Below are 22,925 nucleotides of genomic sequence, written 5' to 3' on the forward strand. Positions count from 1 at the left end.
TTTTTTAGCGTGTAATTTTTTAACAATTAGCATAACCTAGTTATTATATAACTTAACGATACATTTTAACGGTTTTTTTTTCACTATTATATAACTAAGAGAATTGTAAAAAGAGTAAGAGAAGTATCAAAAACCGACCATATAGCATTTTTTTTTCAACTAATTATTATAATATCCATATTATTTTATAAAAACTTCTGAAACTTATAAGCTAGGAGCTACAGGTTGTAAACACAGGAAGAAACAAATGTGTACGGCGATCACATCTTTTGTTAAACAAATTGTTAATAAACCAAGTCTATTAGCGGAAATAGTTTATAACTTATTAGTAAAATAAGTATGGAAGTAATTAAGATAAACAATCTCTGCTTTTAAATAGTTTAACATTCATTTGTGCTAAACCGTTTATGTATCTTAACCAAATATAGTTTTTGTCTAAACTTTGTTTGTTGTGTAGTGTTCGTTTTAATAATCTAAGCCTGTTTTTGTTTTAGTTCGCGTTAACAAACTGAAATATATCATCTTCAATTTAACAATATAAGATGGTTGCTTAAACAAGGGCACGCAGATCACAATAACCTCTTCTATCTATATATTCCTATTATTTTAATCATAACACTTCCAGTGCTTTTAATTTAAAAAAAAAAACATTAATTGATTATTTATATTGGTTTTACATTTCAAAACTATATTAGCTTTTAACAGGGCCGGACACGAGCATATTGCGACTTAGTTGGCATTATAAGCAAATATTCTACTTAATTATTATGTTAATTAATTCATTTAGACTCAAGTTTAGTATTTATTTGTTATAAGCAAAAAAAAAATTGAAACTTGTAAAATTGTTTCTGTGCTTTTGAAGGTACTTAAAAATATTTAAACTTAAAAACTGTATTTATTTTACTGTTGAACAATAACATATAAAACCACTAAACATCAGTTTAAAATATGTTTTTGACAGAAAAAAAATCATACAATGTCTTACTTCACGTAGAAAACTAAAATAGATAACCTTGCTTGTTTATACAATTTCCTAACTAGTATTTAAACAAATCTCTTAAAATAATATCCCTATAAATTAAAGAAATCAGTATATCATGCTTAGTCATCAAAACATTTTCTCATATTTTTTGTGTAAGAATCCATACGTTTTCTTCTCAACCGATTCTTGCTTGCTTTTTCAATGCTGTCATGAAAAATTGAAAATTATTAAAACATAATTAAATAAAAAAAAATAGAAAAAAATAAGTGCATTCATTATCCTAAGTAAGTCGTAAGAATTTTATTAGTCAAAAAAATATACAAATTCAAGAGTTTTTTTCTTTAATTTTCACATCTTAAGTCTTACTAAACTTTTATCATTTCAAATGAATAAGACGAGCATAAAGTTAATTTTATAGGCAAATTTATAAATTTTTCAAAAAACATAAAACTTTAATGTCAATTATTTTCCTTATCTTAAAAGCTATCTAAAAATTTTTTTTTATCTTAGAGAACGCACCTTTGTCTTTAATTTAAGAAAAAAAAATTTGGTTTGGGGTTTGAATTATTTCATGGAGTCCCTCCAAAAATAAAGGGTTTTTTTTGTTTTTTCTATTAAAATTGCTTTATAACCAAAAATATTTTTTTTTTTTAATTTTTTTTTTTTTGATTTCCCTTAGTTTGCATGTTATTTAAACTCTTAAATAGTTATTTTATAAATAATGTTAATATCTTTTACGATTTGGCCCCAAAACAAAATGATGTATATTACACTATCATTTGCCTTGGCCATTTCCTAAATAAAAAATTGATAAAAGGAAAAAAAACAATTAATAAGAATGTGAATTACAACAAATGTAATTAAATTATTATAGTTTAATTAAATTTGTTGTAATTTACATTCTTATTAATTGTTTTTTTCCTTTTATCAATTTTTTATCTAGAAAATGGCCAAGGCAAATGATAGTGTAATATACATCATTTTGTTTTGGGGCCAAATCGTAAAAGATATTATCATTATTTATAAAATAACTATTTAAGAGTTTAAATAATATGCAAACTAAGGGAAATCAAAAAAAAAAAATTTTTGGTTATAAAGCAATTTTAATAGAAAAAACAAAAAAAAAACCTTATTTTTGGAGGGACCCCATGAAATCATTCAAACCCCAAACCAAATTTTTTTTTCTTAAATTAAAGACAAAGGTGCGTTCTCTAAGATAAAAAAAAAATTTTAGATAGCTTTTAAGATAAGGAAAATAATTGACATTAAAGTTTCATGTTTTTTGAAAAATTTATAAATTTGCCTATAAAATTAACTTTATGCTCGTATGAATAAGTTTATTGATAAATATAGATTAACTTTTTTTTAACCATAGTTAGGAAATACAATTAAGACAAACTACGGAAGTTTAATACAGTAAAAATATTTATCTGTGTAAAAACTAGTTTATCTTTTTGTTTGTAGTTAAATTACTTAAATAAACTATGGTTTGAAAAACAAACAAGAAGCATCAAACCCAATTAAAATTTTGTTAAACAGTTTAAATCTTATTTAGTTGTTTATATGTTAAAAACAACAACCTTATTCTAACGTCTTCTACTTTGTAAATTTTCAATTTATTTAAGCGTAATCTAAATTTTTATTTATGCTAAAATAAAAATGTAAAGATCAAATAAAGAAAGCATATATCAATTAAAACAAAAACTAATAGTTTAATAAAAATCAACTAAATTAACCTTATATTACAGTAAAATTTAAAACTGAAAACACACTATACTACAACTTACATAGAAAACAAGTTACAAAAATAAAGGAAGTGTAATAAGAATTTTTATGTTAACAAAGGTTAGATTCTCTTTAAAAAGTTTAAATGGCTTTCAACTGAAATAAATCAAAAACACATTTATAACTTTTAACTATTTCAAACCTATTACAACCACAATTTTTTGCACATCAACGTTTTCTACTATATTTTCTCAAATGGATGACCTTTTTAGAGCATTAAAGACTCTGGTAGATTTATTTTATTTTTCAATTGTTTTACAATAGTTAAGAAGTCTAGAATATTACTTTCGATTTTCCTGAGTAGTAAGAAATATGGATTAAATGATGATTTTTTTTACTTATCTTGAATTCTTATTAATAAACAGCAAAAATAAAGCGACATAATATTTTTTAGTCAATGTAACTTTATTTTGTGTTAACCTTAAATGTAAAACTAAATCTACCGTAGTCCTAAATGCTAAAAAACGATAATCTATTTTAGAAAACATAGTAAAAAACCGTGAATTTGCAAACAATTATCGTTTATATTGATACCAGGGGCGTAGCGTGGGGAGGGTCACTGGCGCATGCGTGCCACCCAAAAAAAGAATGTAATATCTTTATTCTTTATTTTTTCTGCTTAATTCGCCTTTTTTCAACTATGTTTATCTAGTATTCGAAATATTAGACGAATTTTAAATACCAATTAGTGACAAGTTAGGGAAATTAACTAATATACTGATTCGGTGCGCAAGCGAAAGTGCGCATCGATATTGATTAAAAACTCCATAAGGAAACATTTTATAACTTCATTATTTTCATAAGAATTAGGATTCAAAAAGAACGCAACTAATTAGTGCACCGCAGTAGTATAACCTTATGACAGATTTTTCTACAAAAAGTTTACAAAAATAATTACGCTTAAAAGAAAATTAAACAATTTTGCAAGGTACAATAAATGGTAAGACTACTGCTAATTTTCTGATCTTTATTTTTGTAAACATACAAGAAAAAGCGTTTCGGCCTATGAGAAATAAACTTTGTTTGTGATTTCATTTTAAACAAATACAATCAGATGAATTAAATTTAAAAAGTATGCTTTTAACTATTTTACAAAGTTGTAATAAATTGTAGTAATAGTTATAAAGTTAGTCTATTTTAACTTCTGTGTAACTTTTTTAAATTATGTGCAATGAGGTGTTGTTGTCACTGTTGTATTGTATATTAAAGAGATTGATATTTTTTAGTAAATAAAACAGATACTTTCGTTTTATTGAATATATTAATTTTAAAAGATATAAAGTTTACTGTAAGTAATAAAAAAAAAATTTATTTAGTAAGTTTACATTTGTGCAAGTATAAGTAACTCTAATGAAACTAATACTTTTTTTAATTGTTTAATTTTGTAATATATAAGTATTAAAAAAAAAAGTAACTTCGAACTTATTTTACTTTATGAATTTATTTCAATTATATTACCTATAAAAATATCGTTTTATAGCTAATTACACAAGTTTAAACTTTGGAGAATTTTTGAGAAAAAAATTTGCGCACCCCCTGACCAAAATACCACGCTACGCCACTGATTGATACTAAAAACTGTAAAAGTAATTTTGTAAAACTAAATTGGAAGCCGTTATTTAACAAACCAAACCTTTGTTAACATAAAGATTTTTATCACAACTCGTTTATTTTCTTAACTTGTTTTACCTATAAATTGTATAGTAATTTTAATTTGGACTGTAATTTAAACGTAATTTTGTTAATTTTAAATTAAATTTACCTCTCGCAAATCTACGCACTCGTTTGGTTACGCACCCTCGTTTAGTTACGCATTTTAGAACTTTCAAAAAATACAAAAAAATTGAATATTTTCTAACATTTAACATTTGTTGTATGTCCTGGACAAGACGATAAACTGTATCCAAGTGGTCTACAAACAGGTAAGCGAATGTTTTTCTCGTACACTAGGCTCTAGGACCAATTAGTTTAAGCGTTTTTTGTGTCGTTCAGTAAACAATATATCATATCATTGGGAACGGGTCTAAATTGCACGAGGTTTTATATTGCACGGAACAAAACTGCACGAAGCCAAATTTCTACAAAGTCAAAATTGCACCAGGGCTCAAAATTGCTCGAGGGAACAAAGTTGCACAAAGACGATTTTGCTCCAAGGGTCAATTTTGCACGAGTTAAATTTTTGCACGACAGTAAAAAAATACAGAAAAAAAGTTACTGACCTCGGGTAAGGGTTAGGGGTAACAGTGATAGTAAAAATAAAATACAATTGATAAAAAAAAAGCTACCGACCGAGGGTAAGGGTTAGGGGTAACAGTGACAGTAAAAGAAAAATAAATAATAATAAAATAACTTAAGGACCGAGGGTAAGGGTTAGGGGTTACAGTGATAATAAAAAAAAAGTAATAAAATAATTTAAAAATAAATAAACCAGTGCAAAAATTTCTGCTCGTGAATAAGTGTCTTCGTGCAAAAGTGACCCTTCGTGCAAAAGTATCTTTGTGCAATTTTATCCACTCGTGCAAAAGTATCTTCGTGCAATTTAGACAGCTATCCCATATTGTCATGTAAGTAATATATTTAATTTTTTATATATCGATTTAAATGCTAGTAAAGAAGAAGGTAAGTTTTCAAGAAATAGAGATTTTTCAATATTTAGTTTGTGCCTTTTATAAAGGAGCCTATTGAACTCTATGGACTTCTTTACACTTTAAGTGCCCTAGCCCCCCTTTATACCTTTTAATTAAACAAGGCACAATTTTTTATTTACTCACAATATTTATGGCATATAGTTTCGTTTCAACTTAATAAATATCTTATTTTTAGGTTATTTATTCCTTGCTCACTTAAAATTAAAATTTTCTTTTATAGCATAAGATAAAGATCTTTCACCAAGACAAGTTTAACCTTAGGCAGGCAAGAAACATAGTAGAAAAAAATACTTCGTATATACATAGTTTTTTTTTTTAAATATATATGTACAACTTGAATGGAAACTGTTTTTGTATTTTATATTACCTAACACTCGTTTAGTTATGTTCTTTCGTTTAGTTACGCACTTTTGCTGTTAATACAATGTGCGTAGATTCACGAGAGGTGACTGTGACTGCTAGTTAATGTATTGAATGATGTTTTCTATTTACTTTTATATTAAACCAACTTATTTTATATACATATTGGACTGTATAAGTATTGCTACTTATTTTGTTGCTATTTAACCAACTGATAGCAAGAACATTTTTTATTCAAATGAAATTAGAATTTTATTGTACCTATAATTCATTTAGTCATATTTATCTGTATCTAAATGTGTGTAACTTAAATCGTGATGCACCCGTTAAAAGATAACTACATAAAATACAGAAGTTTTTAGTAAAAAAATTAGGTAGCGTCTTAAAATCTTGAACTATTTCTTAATGATTCGAATGTATCTGATAAATAGTGATCTACCGCATCCACTATTTAAGATCCTAATCTTTTAGGTTAGATGTAGTTTCAATAGAGAACAACTTAGAATATTTAATCATTATAATACCATTAATTAGTATAAACTATTTAATACAAAATTTTAGTTAAAAAAACACAATGTTATTGTCAAATTTTTCTATTTAAACACTAGGAAAAAAAATGTTGTAAAAAAAATCTACCTATACAAAATCTCAGTTTAAATGTTAAATTTCAAGCTACTTATACGACAAAACTTGAGTTTTGTACCTTGTATGACGTAAAAGAAAATGAAATTAAAAGTTACAATGCTTGAAAAAATAAAAACTTCATTTTTTATAATAAGCTCACATTAAAGATGAGATAAGATGAACAATAACTTCTGTAGCAACCGTTTACATAAATAAAATTAAGTAATTTAGTAAATAACATTTACTCTTATCAAATTTTAAGTCTTAGCATGCTATATCTTAGAAAACTAAGAAATAAACTATCCCTGATAACAGAACTAATCAGGTAATTTTTTATACACTAGTTTTAAAGAATAAAACTGTGTTAAAACTTTACAACATTTTTTAGACTTTTTGTCGATTTGTTTGAAAAGTAATCTGTTAATTTGGTTACTATATTCACTTTTATTTGGTTCTCTACAAGAACATCAACAAAGTAAAATAGCTTAATAGTCAAAGTAAAACCATCTACTTTAGCAGGTGTAGCATACTATTAATGACTGTATATACAAGACTTAGAATTACAAGTAAATATCTTTCTTCAAAAATACTCAACAAACCTAGCAACATTGTGAAGTTTTGCAATTTCTTGTTCTTTTGTGCGATCTGGTTCTTTTTGAGCCAATTCAACAATTTCTTTTATTTGATCGATGCAATCCTTTCTATTTTGTAACTGATATCTACTTTTACCACTAGAAACTATCAGTTCACCTTTCCTTGTGATTCTTTTCTTAAACTAAATAAAAACCTTATTCAGCGATTTAACGTATGATTTGGTCTTATTTAAAGCAACAAAAAATTTTAATTTTAACTGTTTTTAGTTAGTAATGATTGATTATATCAAAGACTGAATCATTAAATATTTAAACGCAATAACAACGAACTTAACTACTTTTATAAGGCAAGAACTAGGAATGATTTAAATAAAAAATCTTGTGAGAATTTTAATAACTAATTTTTTACTCAGTTATTTGTCGTTTACTTAGTCTAAATATTCATTTAAAATGAATTTCTTTGATTCATTTACCACTCACAATAACTTGAAATATAATAATACTATTTCATTTATAAAACAACAACATATCACAAAACTTACGTACTAAATTAAATGTTTAAAAATATGATATTTATAAACTTGTCATAAACACTCTAAGAACTATTCTCAAAGAACTAGTATATGTTAACTTATCATTTACCTAAAAGTTTTCTATTAGTGTAAATCTATACAATGAAATACAATATTCAAAACTTGTTAAAACAACTAGGTACAATTTTAGTGTATATTTTTGAAAACTGATTTATTAGCTTTCTTTAAGAAAAAGCAAAGATGAAAAATTTATAAAGTTTCTGCATCTATACATGCATCCAAAACAAAATTTTAACAATCTTAGCTTGTTGTTGAAAATGAAGTTAGTGACAATGTTGAGTTTTAGTAATTTAAGTAAAATTTAAAACAAACTGCAGTTGATTTGTTAACACTGATACTTAAAATAATTTGTAAAAACCTTTTCATAAATTTGACTTCTTGTATTAACTGGTAACCAGTCTGCATCCATGACGTTGAACCTCACTGTTACTCTTGAGTAAGCTGTTTAAATAATAACTGGTCTTTTTAATGTTTACAAAGAATAAGGCATAATATTTTAAGAAATTATGTGCGTTAAATTTACAGTAGTCATAATTTTTACATATCTTAAAAATAAATTGTTTTTATAGGCATAGAAAAAATGTATCAATACTAGTAGTACAAGTTCTGCCCACTTAATAATTTGTAATTTATCTCACTTTTGTTTGCATGCTGGCCTCCAGGTCCTGAACTTCTACTAAAAGAATAATTGAGTTTTTCTGAAATAGAACAACGACATTAGTAAAAGCTTGGTTAATTATAAATTATTGATATATTTAAAAAATAAAGTATCAAAAGATCAGATTAAAAACTAAGAAAATTAAGGTGGTTAAATTTTATTTTTTTAATAATTATACATTTTTAAATTAAATTTATTTATTTTAAGCTTAAATAATTTTAAATTTTTGAATAGATATACTTTTATACCATACTATTTTTTTTAAATTTCGGTACTTTAATTTTATAATAATTCTATTACTTGTGATCTACTGAACTCAAGATTCGGACTCGGACGAATCCTAATTTCAAACTAATTACGGCAAAATCTTTAACTTTTTGAATTTTACTTAACTGTTTGTCAAAAGTTAAATAAAATATAAAACTAGTTAATGAATTCACGCTTGAGTGGATACAAAAATGGTTTTTCATACTTAAAAAAGCCTTATCGACTTGATTATTAAGATGATTAGATGATTAAGAGTTTTGTACATAGTATAAAAACTATGATATATTATTTTGTTAGACTCTCAAATAAAATTAAGTACATATTTAAGGCTGGGCATTTAATATCAGCTTTTTGGATAACCGCTCTTATTTATTTCTAATATGTTTAGTTTTTTTATGTTTGCTTGTTGTAATGAACTACTGCATTAATTATACAAAGAAGAAAAAATACAATTTTAATATGTAACATTAAAGTAGATGCTTGCAAACTTTTAGCTATATACTTTTTGTTTATATTTTATTGTTAATTTAATTGATAATTTTAGTTTATGACATATTATATGTTATTACTTCCAATATTTTAATATTTTATTTTAAAAATAATACTATAAAGAAAAAAAATTTGTTCACAATAAACTTTAATTAATTTTTAATGAACTGCTGCAGCTACTTGCATTATTTATTTTTGAACTCTGAATATTAAGAGGATAGTTAGAGCTTGCTGCAGTCATGAGAAATAAGGCTTTAATCAATGATCAAACATTTCATCAACAAACTTTTGCCCAGTGATTTATAAAAGTTTTTAAAGCAGCTTATACTTATTGAAAAAGAAATTTGTAATATTGTTATGTAGTTTTTTGTATAATAGATACATCACTCAAACTATCTTGTCTTATTTATATAGAGTAGTCTAGAATAGTCTTTAGTTTTGATAGATAAAACTCACTGATACATTACAATAAGTAAGTATGAAAGAATTTTATACTCAGTTTAAGAAATACAGATACCAAGCTGCCCGCAGAGTGTCCTTAGCACAAACGTGCTACAAAGTCACTCTGTCTGCAGGGAAAGTATGGAAAAAAACGTCAAGTTGACAATCTTCCCAAAAACAGTCAACCAGACCCAACTGAGACTTTGCTCACAATTCTTTTAAAACTTTTCATTTCATTTGATGTGCTAGTTTTGCAGCGAAAGATTGTTATAAAACAAAGTCTTAAGATAATTGAAGTTATACCATTCTCTTTACAGGGTTGCTAAAAAACCTGAACCCTGGAACTTGACAATTTAGACTAAAAAACCAGAAAAATCTGGAACTTGAGAAATTTTGAAAAAATAGAATTTTGAACAAATTCACTAAAAAATATGGAAATTTAAAATAAATTTAACATGTTAAGTAGTAAAATTTTGGTTTGATACAAAGAATCTTTCATAAAGATAAAAAATTTTTGTCATCATGACAATTTTTTGTTATTAAAAAACACTTTTAAAGTAGCTTTACAGTATCTTTTCAATGTTTTTATACATTTTTACACAATTTTAACTTTAAACTAAACTTTCAATTAAAAATAGACCCAAAAATGAGTACTTTTTAAAACCGGGAGGAATTTTTGAAAACCTAGAGAAATTTGCTAAAAACATTTGGCAACCCTGTCTTTAGCAATAAGTAGAAACTTGCGACCTTTATTTGCTATATATCTTTTAAGACAGCAGCTTTAAATAAGTGATTAGGCTAATTTTACATTGTTTTTAGTGCATAAGTATAGTTTACAAAAACCATTAATTTTTTAATAGCTTGTTTGTTAGCTTTTATTAATTATGGAAATCAAGGGTTGCCAAACACTCAGGTTACTCAAGGAAACGCAGAGTATTTTTAAATTTTAGAAATACTCAAATTAAATGTTAAAAAGCATATCTGTGAATACAATAAATTAATTTTTGTGATCTTTTTTCTGTTTTAGGCACTTATTAAAGTCTATGATTCATTTTTTTGCATAACCAAAGTACAACTTCATTGTTAGTGTTGCTTTTATGGACATCAAAATATAAAAACTAAGTTTTGTGTATGTAGCTTTTGTTTTTTCAGCAAGACATTTAAATAAATTTCGCTTTTAAAATAAAAATGTATTTATTTATTAACACGCTAAAAATGTTGTTCAGACTTTTTTACGAAATAAATTATAATATAATACGTAATTTTTATTTATAAACTAAATTATATTTACATAACAAGCAGATTAAATCTTTCAGATTCCAATTATTAAAATACTTGGATTCGGACTTGGTTTCGGCCGGATCCAAGTTTCAAAATTGAGAATCGGATTCGGCCGAATCCTAATTTAAAATTAAGGCTCAGATTCGGCTGAATCCAACATTTTTGGACTCAGTAGATCACTAGTTTTTAATTAAAAAAAAGTTCGATGATGACAAAAACTAATCATCTATAATTCTGTATGATATATTTTTCAAGTGGAATCAAAAATTTTACTACTTAACATGTAAAAGTTATGTAAACTTTCAAGTTTTTTTGTGATTTTTGTTCAAAATTCAAGGTTTTTCAAGGTTTTTTTTTCCAAAATTTCTCTAATTCCAGGTTTTTTAGCCCATATTATCAAATTCCAGGTTTTTCCAGGGTTCCAGGTTTTGTGACAACCCTGAATATAGTTTTATTTGATTTAAATTTATGTTTCATGCTCGATTAATTAAACCAATTCTTTTTTAGTTCTTAGGTTTGTTTTGTCTTTTTTATTAGATAAAACTAGTTATAACAAAAACAAAAAGTTTATAACAAGTTAATTGTATATTTAGATACTCAAAAAAAAGGTAGTGTATTGTATTTTGAATACAAGTTTATCTTTTTTGTAATTAGTGAAAAACTTGAAGACCCTTGCTATAGTTAATTATTTATAATTACCTTTTTTTTCTAGTGATAAAAAAGATAATTTTTGAATAACTAACCTGGTGGAATTTCCCCAACAAACTTGTCTCCAGATACTGTAGTCTAAAATTTAAGATACATTGTTTTTTTGTTTTTAAGTTGTGTAACTTTTAACAAACAACATAAAATAGCTTTTATTTTGATAACTATTTAAAACCGTTTATTCTATTTTATATGTTTTATGTTTGGCAATCTCTATTTAACACACAACATAACTAGTAATCATGGTTATAATTTAAATAACATTTTAACTTTTAATTAATTAGAAAAAAATATGCTTTTGTTTATACTAAAAGAATACTTTTTTTTTTATAACACAATTAAACTTGAACCAAAACTATAATTTTTGTATAATATAAAAAAAACTACTTGGCAATTCTTTGAAGCAAAAAAGTCAGCAAAAGTTTATCATAAAACTAAAAAAAAGTAAGAGCTAAAAACTGTAAAAATACAAAGTTTAAGCAAGCCTAACTATTTAATAATAATAATAAAAAGATAATAACAAAAGGACCTAGTATCCAGAAGTGAAAACATAACTTATAAGAATTCCTTTAAAAGCAATATAAACTATGCTGAGATTTAGAAAAGAAAATTCAAACTGGCAGGAGTTGGGCTGTGTGTGTGGCAACACTACAGTACTATTTTTATAAAAACCAACATAATATTGTCTATTTAAAATTAAAATTAAAATTTTTAAGAAAAATTTAAGTCTTAGTAAAAAAATAATATTTTAGAAAATTTATTCTACTATCATTAAAATTATCTGCACTAAGAAGTTTTGATTAACAAAAATATATCTGTAGATCAATGTTTAAAACACAAAAACTTTTTTAATCATCTCATTTGTGGAGCTATATCTGTATAACGGTTTAAAAGCAAAAATTTAAAGCTTTAAATGACTAAAAATAGCATTTTTAAAATAATTTTTATAAAAACCCTCATGATTAATTATATTTTTGTAATAAGCAGCAATTAAGGGCATGAGGGGTAAACACTATCTTTTTAGATTCAGTCTTATTTTCTACATAGTTTATAAGCTACCAGTTGCTCTTTACTGCTTGTTTAAATTTAAAGTAACTTTTGAGATATAAGCGATCAAAGCTAAAGTGTTTAACAGGTTCTTTATGGGAGGTACAAACTAAAAGGGCAAAAATTGACTATTTCACTAAAATCTATATTCTATTTCAGTTTTTGAGCAATTGTTTTAAAACCTTAACATAGTGATCTTAACTAAACTTCAAACAACTTGTAAGGAAACAATTCTTTTATCATAAATACTTTTTTTTAATTAAACAAAAAAATTATTTTTTTCATAAACTATAGTCATAAATCTTTTAAATTATTTTGTTTTATCAATTTTCTACAAGTTCTTTGTTATATTAGAAAGTATTTTTTCTAAAAATTTGAATTAAATTGCTTTAAAAACGAAGGAGGTGATAGATTTTTGGTAATTTTAAGAAAATTAGCCTTGAAATTTTGATTCCATACAGTTGCATTGGACCACTTTACTAAAACTGTTTTATCTCTACAAGTTATTAGATTTTTTTGTTCTATTAAAAGTAATATAAAAAAGTAAACTCTAAGTTTTGAAATAGTTGCCAATAATTTTTTTTGTAAAAAAAAAAATGTTGGATACTCTATGCCCTTGAATAAATTTAAGGTATATTATTTAAAGTAAATGTATTGAAAACTATTTGAAGACAAACTGTTAAAATACAAGTACAAGTTGTAATAAGTGTTTAGAGAAAAGCTTAAATGTTTATTATTCAATTTTAATTTATTTATTGTCATATAAGCTCTAAGACTTCTTTTGCAGACTAAATACACAAAATATTTATCTTGTTTTATACTCTTTGAGGCTAAAAAAATTGAATGAATATAAACTAGTCTGGGTGACTATAAATTATTTCGAGTTAACCTTGAGTCATCCTGATACTTTTTTGAAATTTAAAACTGTTTAGAAGTGTTTGATTAATAGAAAAATAAAAATAATTTATAGTGAAGCAAATTTTTATTTTTTATTTTCTTTGATAATTTTATTTCAGTAATTTAATGTGCAAAGTTTTCGTGATTATGTGAAAAACTGCTGCGTCAATGTAATACATACATTTATACCACTAAGAGCAGAACTGTAAAAGGATTGCCATTCTTTGAGGAATAAAGTCAGTATGAGCAAGAAAAAAATAGCCACAGTTATATCAAGCTAAGCTAAGTTTATTATAAAGATGAAATAAATAAAAAATGTAAGCAAAAATTTGAACAAAAAATACTATTCATCAAGTTTAATTACGCAAAAGTAAATAAAAATAACGAAATGATTTAATAAAATTTTAGTTTTATAAAAAAATCAAAGTCATAAAAACTTTTCTGAGATCTATAAAAATTATCAAAACTACTCTGAGTCAGCCTGCGTTTAAAAAAGTTTAAAATGGCCATAGTTAGTCTGAATAGCTTAAGTTTGTAGCAACCTTGCTGTAAAATTATTCTTATTCATTTTATGTTAACAATACCTATAATGATACCTTTGTAACATTTAAGTAGAGCCAGCAGCAACGCCAAAATTTTTACTTAATAACAAATATCAACACTAAAAAAAATTTTAAATAAAATAATATAAACTAAGTTATTTATAATAGAAATCTTTATTTCAAATAAATAATTTTAAGCCCATAAATTTAACAAAAAAAATAGCTTTAGTTTTTCATAAAATATTAAAACTAGCCCTAAGTGATACAAGTTTCTAAAAAAAAGAAAAAAGTAGACTATATCAAAGTAAAATTGTAGAAACCCATTTTAAAATCTCTTACAGTAAAAAATACAAAATTTTGTAATTTAGTTCACTTCAACCTAATGCTAAAAAAAAAATATTTTTATGTTTTCTTAGTTAATAAAAACTATGAAAAATTAAAAATATTTAAGCTTTAGTTAAATAAATATCTTAAATATTTTAAAACTTTCATTTTATCTAAAAGTCTTAAAGCTAGGATCAAATCATTTACATTATCGAAATTGCTATTATTATTAAATTATTCAATGTAACTTAAGTAATTTAAAATAAATAAACAAGCAAACAAATAGCTAAATATTATAAGTGATAAAACTTTCTTATAATCACACGATTATAAGAAATAATTAGTGTTATATATCAAACTTTTAACTACAATAAAACTAAAAATCAGGGTTGCCATCAGGTTAAAAAAAATGCAAACCCTGAGTCACCTTGAGTTTTTTCAAATCCTTAATTTTTTTTTGTCTCAGGCGCAAACTACTTATATACTTAAAATGAAAGTTGTATGTGTATGCTTCTGCAATAGATATTCACTTAACTTATAAAAAGTACTGTTTTTGAAAATTAGAAAATACTAGTCTATACTTATTTTTTAGTTTTATATCACTGAAAACGAGTTCATATAAGTTACAACAAACAACTTTACCTATGAACTAAGGATGTATAAAATGATAACTTTACTAAAATATAAAAATAAGAAAAATTATTAAGTATATATTAAAACATTTTAATACATAGGTAAACTTTTATATCTCTAAACTGTTTTTGTTTAATATAAAATTTAATCATGATAAATATTAATTTCACTATAAAATAAAAAATACAATGTCATTCTTAAGAATAGTGAAGATGTAGCCGCAAGGCTAAAAAAAATTTTATAAGCACTTAAAAATCAATAATAATTATGTCCTTTAACAAAATTGGGTATATAAAATAACAAAATATTGAAACTGAATCAACTCATCCTATTTTAGATCTAAAAATAATTTGCCCTGAGATTTTTACAAAAAGATAAACTGTTTTGAGTCATCCTGAGTTAATAAAAAAGTCAAAATATCCTAAATTGTCTTGAGTTTCTATGACATTTTCTAGAATTTCAAAATATGCCGAGTTTCCCTGAGTGTGTGGCAGCCCTGCAAAAAAAAAAGAAGACAGATAAATTAAAATTAATTCAGCAACTTTACCAACCGAGCCTAAAAATATGGACCATAGTGTTTGTTAATTATAATACGTTTTATTAAACAATCAAGTTTGTACAAACATTTTTGAGTTTAAGCAGCATGAATCAAAATACCAGCAATAAGATTTAGAAACATAATAACTTACAAAATTTGAAATTTCTGGAACCTGACTTCCAATTGGCTTTGACAAAGGGTACAGTGTTTCAACATTATATAAACTCTTGTAAGAGTAATTTCTCATACAATGACTCCTTGCAGCACTTGATAAAATTGTCTTTAGAAACATTTTTCTGAAAAAAAATACAAACATTACAAACTTATTAAAATGCAAAGTACTATATAATTACTAAATAAGTTACAGTAGTAAAAATAACATAGGAAAAAATCGGATAAACTTTTGAAAAAAAAACAACAGGATTGTATTTTTGTCTAGTATCAGAATAAAAAAATAAAATAATAAAAGAGAAAAAAAAGTTTCTTAAATTTAACTTTGATTATTTTAAAAATAAAATGGTTTACATCAATGAAAATATCAGGGTTCCCACTAAAACCTAAGAAAAAATTCTATGAAAATCCATTGAAAAATAGCAACTTTTTAGGGAAAATTGTCAATGCTTTCGTCTGTTAGATAGTATAAGAGAATAAGTGTATTTATACTGCTACTGATTCATACTTTTATATAACTTAATTTTAAAACCTATTTGTATGATGATATTACTGTACTTGTTTCATCAAGTTAATATGTTCACTTTTATAATATAGAGTTTGATGTTTTAAAGTGTTTAGTGTTTATGTCTATTTTATATAATTTATAGCTTATAATAAGAACTGTATGCTATGGACAGCATTAAAATACATGCATGAGTAGTATTCTAGTAGATCAATATAAGAGTTAAGATATTAGAGGCGTATTGATAAATTGTTAAAAGGCATAACTTATTTTCTAGCAAATCCAATATTAAAAACACTTAATTTTCTAATTTCTGAATATAAAAATAGTGCACAAGTACACTTAAAAACTACAAGGGGTTAAAAACATTAAACTTATAAAGATTAAGTTACAGAGATTAACTTAAAGATGATTTTAAAGTGTTTAGTGTTTATGTCTATTTTATATAATTTATAGCTTATAATAAGAACTGTATGCTATGGACAGCATTAAAATACATGCATGAGTAGTATTCTAGTAGATCAATATAAGAGTTAAGATATTAGAGGCGTATTGATAAATTGTTAAAAGGCATAACTTATTTTCTAGCAAATCCAATATTAAAAACACTTAATTTTCTAATTTCTGAATATAAAAATAGTGCACAAGTACACTTAAAAACTACAAGGGGTTAAAAACATTAAACTTATAAAGATTAGGTTACAGAGATTAACTTAAAGATGATTAAGAACAAGAAAGTGGCAAGACAAAGCTATTTATTGGACAGTTAAAATAATTTTGTATGCTTAAAATTCCTCTTTTTTTTTTGGATCAGCCACCTGAAGCTTTTTCGAGAAATAATAACTCTAAAATAAAAATTTAAATTATAATACCAAAAAAATAATATTGGTAATATTATCAAAAAAATTTAAATTCACCCACCAAAAAAAAAAGGATAATTTCTAAGGAAATCTAGGTATTTTTCACAATTTTTCTAGAGGAATTTTAGATATTAGGAACATCGAATAATTAGACTATAGCTCATTTCGGTGTTTATATTTATATTTGCTTTCGTTTCAGATTTTACATTTTTAATAAATTATTAAACTAAATTGACAAGGAGTTATCCTTCATGTAAAATCTTATTCAATATATGTGAATTAAAGAAATTATATCACTTCAAGAATTATAGAAAGTATGTTGCAAATTCTAGGAACAATATCTTATTTCATAAAATTCACAAAATAAAACCACTGGAAATTTGTATGGTCCTCAGATGGCACTATCTTTGTTAGAAAACCAGAAGGTTTAGGATTAAAACTTTAATGTTATAATAACAAATGCTTAATACTAAATTTGTTCGAAAGTTACTTCAAAGATAGAACCCAGATAAATCTACTGATATAAATATAGTTTCTGAGCATGTAACTTTGAAATACCTCAGGATGTGTTTGACCTGTTCCTGCTTTGATTCCAACTAATTTCTTGCTTGTAAAAACTGGTGTTCTGAAATTTAATGAGGTGTTTAATTTGCAAAATTGTAGAATGATGCTGAATTTTTTTAAAAGGATTTGAGGTTGACCTCCATTACTTTATTTCAGTTAGCATGGTTCATACAATAATACTAGGTATTAAAAATTATAATTCTTTAAGTGTAAGACCTAGAACAGGACTTGGCCTAAAATCAATCAGGTATTTAGGTCTTAAGCTATGGTCTAGTGTTTATGAAATAAAAAATAAAATGGATCAGTTTAAAAACAATTACAAAAAGTTCTTGTTGAGCTAGTATACTGGGTAACTTTAGATTGCTTTGAATCTATAATTTGTGTTACATGCAGATGTTGCTTAATTGTGTTTAATTAGTATTTGTAATGTTTTATTTATACAATATGTTAGTTCTGTGTGTGTTAATACTAGTACAGGATTAGCTAGTTTTAGTTTGTTTATAAGGAAAACTAAGTTGTATGGGTATGCTTAATTGTATGTTTGCTATTTTCCAATTTGTTATACTTAATATTTTTAATATTCATTTTTATATTTGTATAATTTAGTTATTTTCAAAAATACTTTAAAATAAACTAATATAACTCAGCTGAATTTAAAGAACTTTAAAAGAGCTTCAGATAAACGATTCAGTTTATTTCAAAACTAGAATTTTGCAGTGGTATTACTACCAGTGCTCTTCAGTCAAAACAAACTTGCAAAATCACTACATAAGCTATATATAAATTGGGTATGCTAATTGTTTTTCAGTAAAGTTTGCTTTGGGGTAAAAACGTATAACTTAATGAAATTAGTAGATTACATGGTAAAAACTTGGAGTATGAAAATTTTTACGAAGAATACATTATAAAATAACAAAAATAAATTTTTGGTACAAACACATAACAATAAGCTTAATAGACATTACAAATCATAAAGATCACTTTGCTTATATTTTTCAGTTTTTAACTAGGTATTTTACTTTAAGTCTACAGATGTTCATGAGTTTGTTTCTTTGTTGATACAGTTTCTTATTTCCTCTAGAATTGTTAGGGCCTCTGTTATACATAGTTTGCATATGTCTTTTGTTTGTCTGGTTTTTAGATTTGATTTAATATTCTCCAAAGGATTTAAATGATGTTTTCAATGTTGATTATAACATTTTGGTGAAAAGAGTAAAATGAAGAAATTCATCAACAAAAATTATGAAAAGATCAGCTACTCCTGCATGATTAAAATTGAAAACATAACCAGATGTCATGATTTTAAGATCCTCCAAGCCAATAAAGATAAAAATAGTTTTAAAAATACAGCTGCGGAATAAAAAAAAAACAAATGTCCTCTAAAAAATTATGAAATTAGAAATGAAAATGTCATATATGAAGTTCTTATCAAGCAACCTTATTTTTTCAACGCATACACAGCGGCTGTTGATTCTTTTAAGCACAGCCTACAAACAGGGTTATTACCATCTGCTATTGGCTGTGCTCTTTTTAACACCTCCCAAGTTAATAAACTTATAAATTTTAATTGTTTGCTTAGATTAGGGGTGGGAAACGTACGGCCCACAGGCCAGATCTGGCTAGCAGAGTGAAAATGACTGACCCCTGATTGTTTTTTAAACTTTAATGGGATCCGGCCTGCAAATGAAAATGACCGGCCCACAAGCAAATTTACAGGCCAGCAAAGGGTCAATAATACAAAAACTTTATAAAACTATATATCTTACTTTACTAAACAAAACTGTAAGAATTTAATTACGAAAAAATGCTAAAAAATTACTTTATAAATTAATGTGTACTAATAAATACACCACTTTGTCCTAATATTTTGTGTTGTTCTAACTTAGTTAGAATATCATTTTGTAAAATTTCCCCAAGCAAATTGTTTTTTAAAGTACAATATTTTACATATCGTACCTTTGTCAATTACAATGTCAATTCTATTTAAAAACATTATTTAAACATCTGACATGTTTCAATCTACATCTTAAGTTGTCAGACTTAAGAAAGTTTTTTGAATTTGAAGGATTTAAAAAAGTGATTATCTGTATCCATAAAATTAGATTCCAGCCGGAACCAAAACTTTTATTTACATTAGAATCTGAACAGACCCGTATCTCAACTTAAAATTAGTTTTCAGTCGGATTCCAAATAAAAAGGTATTATTTGGCTGGATACTGGATCCAGTAAATCACTAATTCGAAATGCTCCTGTCGGCAAAAGACTAAATTTTTCAGATCCAGCCCGTTGATTGCCCACCCCTAGTTTAGATTAATTTTTGCACTGAATGTTTGTACTGTACAACATTCAATAATTACGTCATAGTGTTTTTTTTTGTATAATTTTTGCATATTTGTTTACAAAAGTGTTATTTATTTCAAATTGAACCAGTTAAATATTAAAGACAATTTTTTGTCGGTATGAAACATATGTTGTGAAATTTTTTAAATTGAATTTTCCTAATAAATTATTCCAAAGCCCTTCAAGTAGGCTCTGTAGAAAGAAAGAAAGAAAAAAGTGAACGCTCACAACTATGGTCGATGGATTGGTGTGGAGAAAGACCTTTTGGTCATTGAGCCTCACACCATATATGTGTAAATCACTTTGATAATTATTTTTTAAAACTTTGATAAAATCTAATTTTAAATAAACGATTTTTTTTTTTAACTTAAACTAATTAGTGAAATTAATTATTAAACAAAAAAAAAATGGTATGCACTCTTTTTTAAACCCACTACTGCCAATATTAACCATGAAAATCATAGTCTACCATGGGCACCACACCGTCTCCTCCCAAAAATTTCCATTTTTATGATCATGTACATTCACATTTTTCTTGTTGCCCTCTCTACAAGAGCAACCCTGAAAAATGCAATAAAATGGTCAATAATAAAACAAAAAGGGAGAAGTGGTGAAAATGTTATAACTAACTTATTTTGCTTTTCTAAAACTAAATGTTTTATAAAAATAAAACAAAAAATAATAAAAAAACTTAACAACTGCTTTAGTAAATAAAAAATTAATTATTAAATCTCACCTAAGAATAAAAATAAACAAAATAAGTTTCAACTATACCTGTTTAAAAACATGTGTATCAATGTGGCATGTAGTAAAAATGAAAATAGACTAACTTTAAATACGTTTTTTTCTACTCTTGTAATTCAATATTTTTTTATAATTTTTTTTTTAAAGTGATTTTATATTTTAAAAACCCTGTTACTCTAAAACAAACTCAACAATTAATTTTTTTTAATTAAGAAAAAATAATAAATAAAAATAATAATACTACTTAATTACAAACTCACATAAAAAAAAAATTAAGTTAGTAAATCAAAAGTGCTTGTTCAAATACTATATCTAAGACCAAATAAACTCTGCTCACACCAAGCCAACACAGCTGCCATTGTTTAAATAGAAAAAAAGTAGAGAGTAAAACCTAATAACTAAGAAATAATTTTATGTGATACTATTTAAAACAGAAAATTAAGATTGACTTTTGTCTGATTGATTTTTGAGTAATACATTTTTTAGTCCAGATTGAAATGCTATAAGGTAGTTTTGTTGTTCTAAGCTTTTTGGGATTTCCTCCTATACCTTACAAAAAAGTGATTACGTTTAAATAATCACCTTATTTTCTATATATATATTTATTTTAGGGTGAACAAATTTCAGCATAGAACTCTCAGGTCTCATTTTTTGGATCCTAAACATTTTGCATTGGGGAGCTTTTTAGGAAATAGGTTTATGCCAAGGTGAAAGTTTCTTTAAATCATCTAAATTTTGTACAGGGTGTTTTCATGATATTTTCAGAGCCAAAAAAAAATTCCAGTCAGAAAATCATAAGTAGCTCTAATATATATATATATATATATTACAGCTACTTTTGATTTTCTGGCTGGAAACCTTTTTTTTAAATAATATATATATATATATGTATACAGTGGTTATTCACTTATCCGGACAGTTTCAGTCAGAAAAACATTCAAAAAATTTTCAGCATTAAACTCTAACTTTTTGTATGATACAAATATTTAGATTCTTATGCTGTAAGAAAATTTGAAATAGTTTTAAAGTTCAACAATTTAGTTCATTATTATGACAAAAGATTACATTCTATCTTTGTTCAAGAAGTACTAGTTTTGTGAAAAGTTAAATTTATAGTGAAGGTTTTAATTAATATTTAATAATCTATTGAGTAAGCTTGGGTAATTCCCTCAAAAAGAAAAAACTATTATCTTTTTAATGTGACTAAAACTAAAACTTAACTTAGCAGCTGTCAAATATATGGGTAGGTGTCAAAATTGCACGAGCGGACTAAATTGCACGAAGACACTTTAGCATAAAAAGTCACTTTTGCATAAAGACATTTTTGCACAAATTGAATTTTTTATTTTTTTTATTTTTTAATTTATTTATTATTGTTTTTTTTTTTAATTTTAATGTTGCCTCTAACTCTTACCCTCAGTCGGTTGCTTTTTTTATTTTATTTTTAAAAAAATTATTTTTATTTATTCTTTTTTTATTTAATAATAATTTTTATAAGTTATTTTTTTTACCATTACTGTTACACCCCTAAGCATAACCCATACCTTCGGTCAGTTTTCAGTAACTTTTTTTTTTTGTGTTTTTCAGAATTGACTATTTAAAAAAAAAGAAGTCAATTGTGAAATAGAAATCTAAAACTTCATATAAATTAATTTATCATGAACAATAATTAGTATTTTTAGTAGAAAATAAACTTTGCTTACAATTATGAGCTCAGAAAGCCCACAAATATTAATTTGCTATAAAATATTTAAAAAGTAAAATCGTAAAAGTTTAAAACTATGTGCTGGGAGCACGACTATTCAAATTCTGACAACTCAAATTACGACAACTCAAATTATAATAATTCAAATACCAACAATCGACAAATCAACTAATTTTATTATTAAACTTTTTATTAAAAGTTATTTTACTCCTAACAACTTTTGTATTTGTTTTTGACTTAAAAATTAATCTTTGAGCTAGTAAAATAAGTTATGCTCTTAAAACTTTTATAGTGTCATGGTAAAATTCGATACTTTCTATAAAAAAGTAATCTTCATTTCAGATGTTATTATCGTATTTAAAAATGTCAGATTTTGAGCTGTGGAGTTTGAAGTGTCCGAATTTAAATTATAGGAATTTAAGTCGTCGAAACTTAAATTATTGAAATTTAAGTCGTCGGAATTTGAATTGTCAGAATTTGAGTTGTCGGAGTTTGGATAATTAGAATTTGAGTTGTCCGATTTTGAATTGTCGGAGTTTGATTGAGCTGTCTGAATTTGAATAACAATGTAAACCTATGTGCTCCCAAAGAAAGATTACTTTATTTATCAATTTTGAGCACTTACACTT

General features: G+C 25.1%; 1 protein-coding gene across 1 annotated transcript; it reads right to left on the bottom strand.

Moving 5' to 3' along the window:
• Window positions 1-789: 789 nt before the first annotated feature.
• On the bottom strand, window positions 790-15,699 carry LOC145829782 (large ribosomal subunit protein mL62-like). The gene is made up of 6 exons (XM_082937651.1): window positions 15,559-15,699; window positions 11,465-11,507; window positions 8,224-8,283; window positions 7,944-8,026; window positions 6,999-7,174; window positions 790-1,186 (listed from the first exon to the last, which is right to left on the bottom strand). Exons 1-6 carry the CDS (start codon window positions 15,697-15,699, stop codon window positions 1,102-1,104), a joined length of 588 nt encoding a protein of 195 aa, XP_082793777.1. The 3' UTR covers window positions 790-1,101.
• Window positions 15,700-22,925: the final 7,226 nt, after the last annotated feature.

This window comes from Thalia democratica, chromosome 2, assembly GCF_965202585.1.
Source record: "Thalia democratica chromosome 2, ktThaDemo2.hap1.1, whole genome shotgun sequence".
NCBI classification, from domain to species: Eukaryota; Metazoa; Chordata; class Thaliacea; order Salpida; family Salpidae; genus Thalia; species Thalia democratica.

Bases quoted from the DNA above. Each gene is read 5' to 3' on its own strand.
- LOC145829782 (XM_082937651.1), bottom strand. From the start codon at position 15,699: ATGTTTCTAAAGACAATTTTATCAAGTGCTGCAAGGAGTCATTGTATG. The intron at 11,508-15,558 runs GTAAGTTATTAT...CTTAAATTTTAG, and splicing joins TTCCAGAAATTTCAAATTTT to ACTACAGTATCTGGAGACAA. The intron at 7,175-7,943 runs GTTTTTACAAAT...GTTTTTATTTAG, and splicing joins GAAGTCAAATTTATGAAAAG to TTTAAGAAAAGAATCACAAG.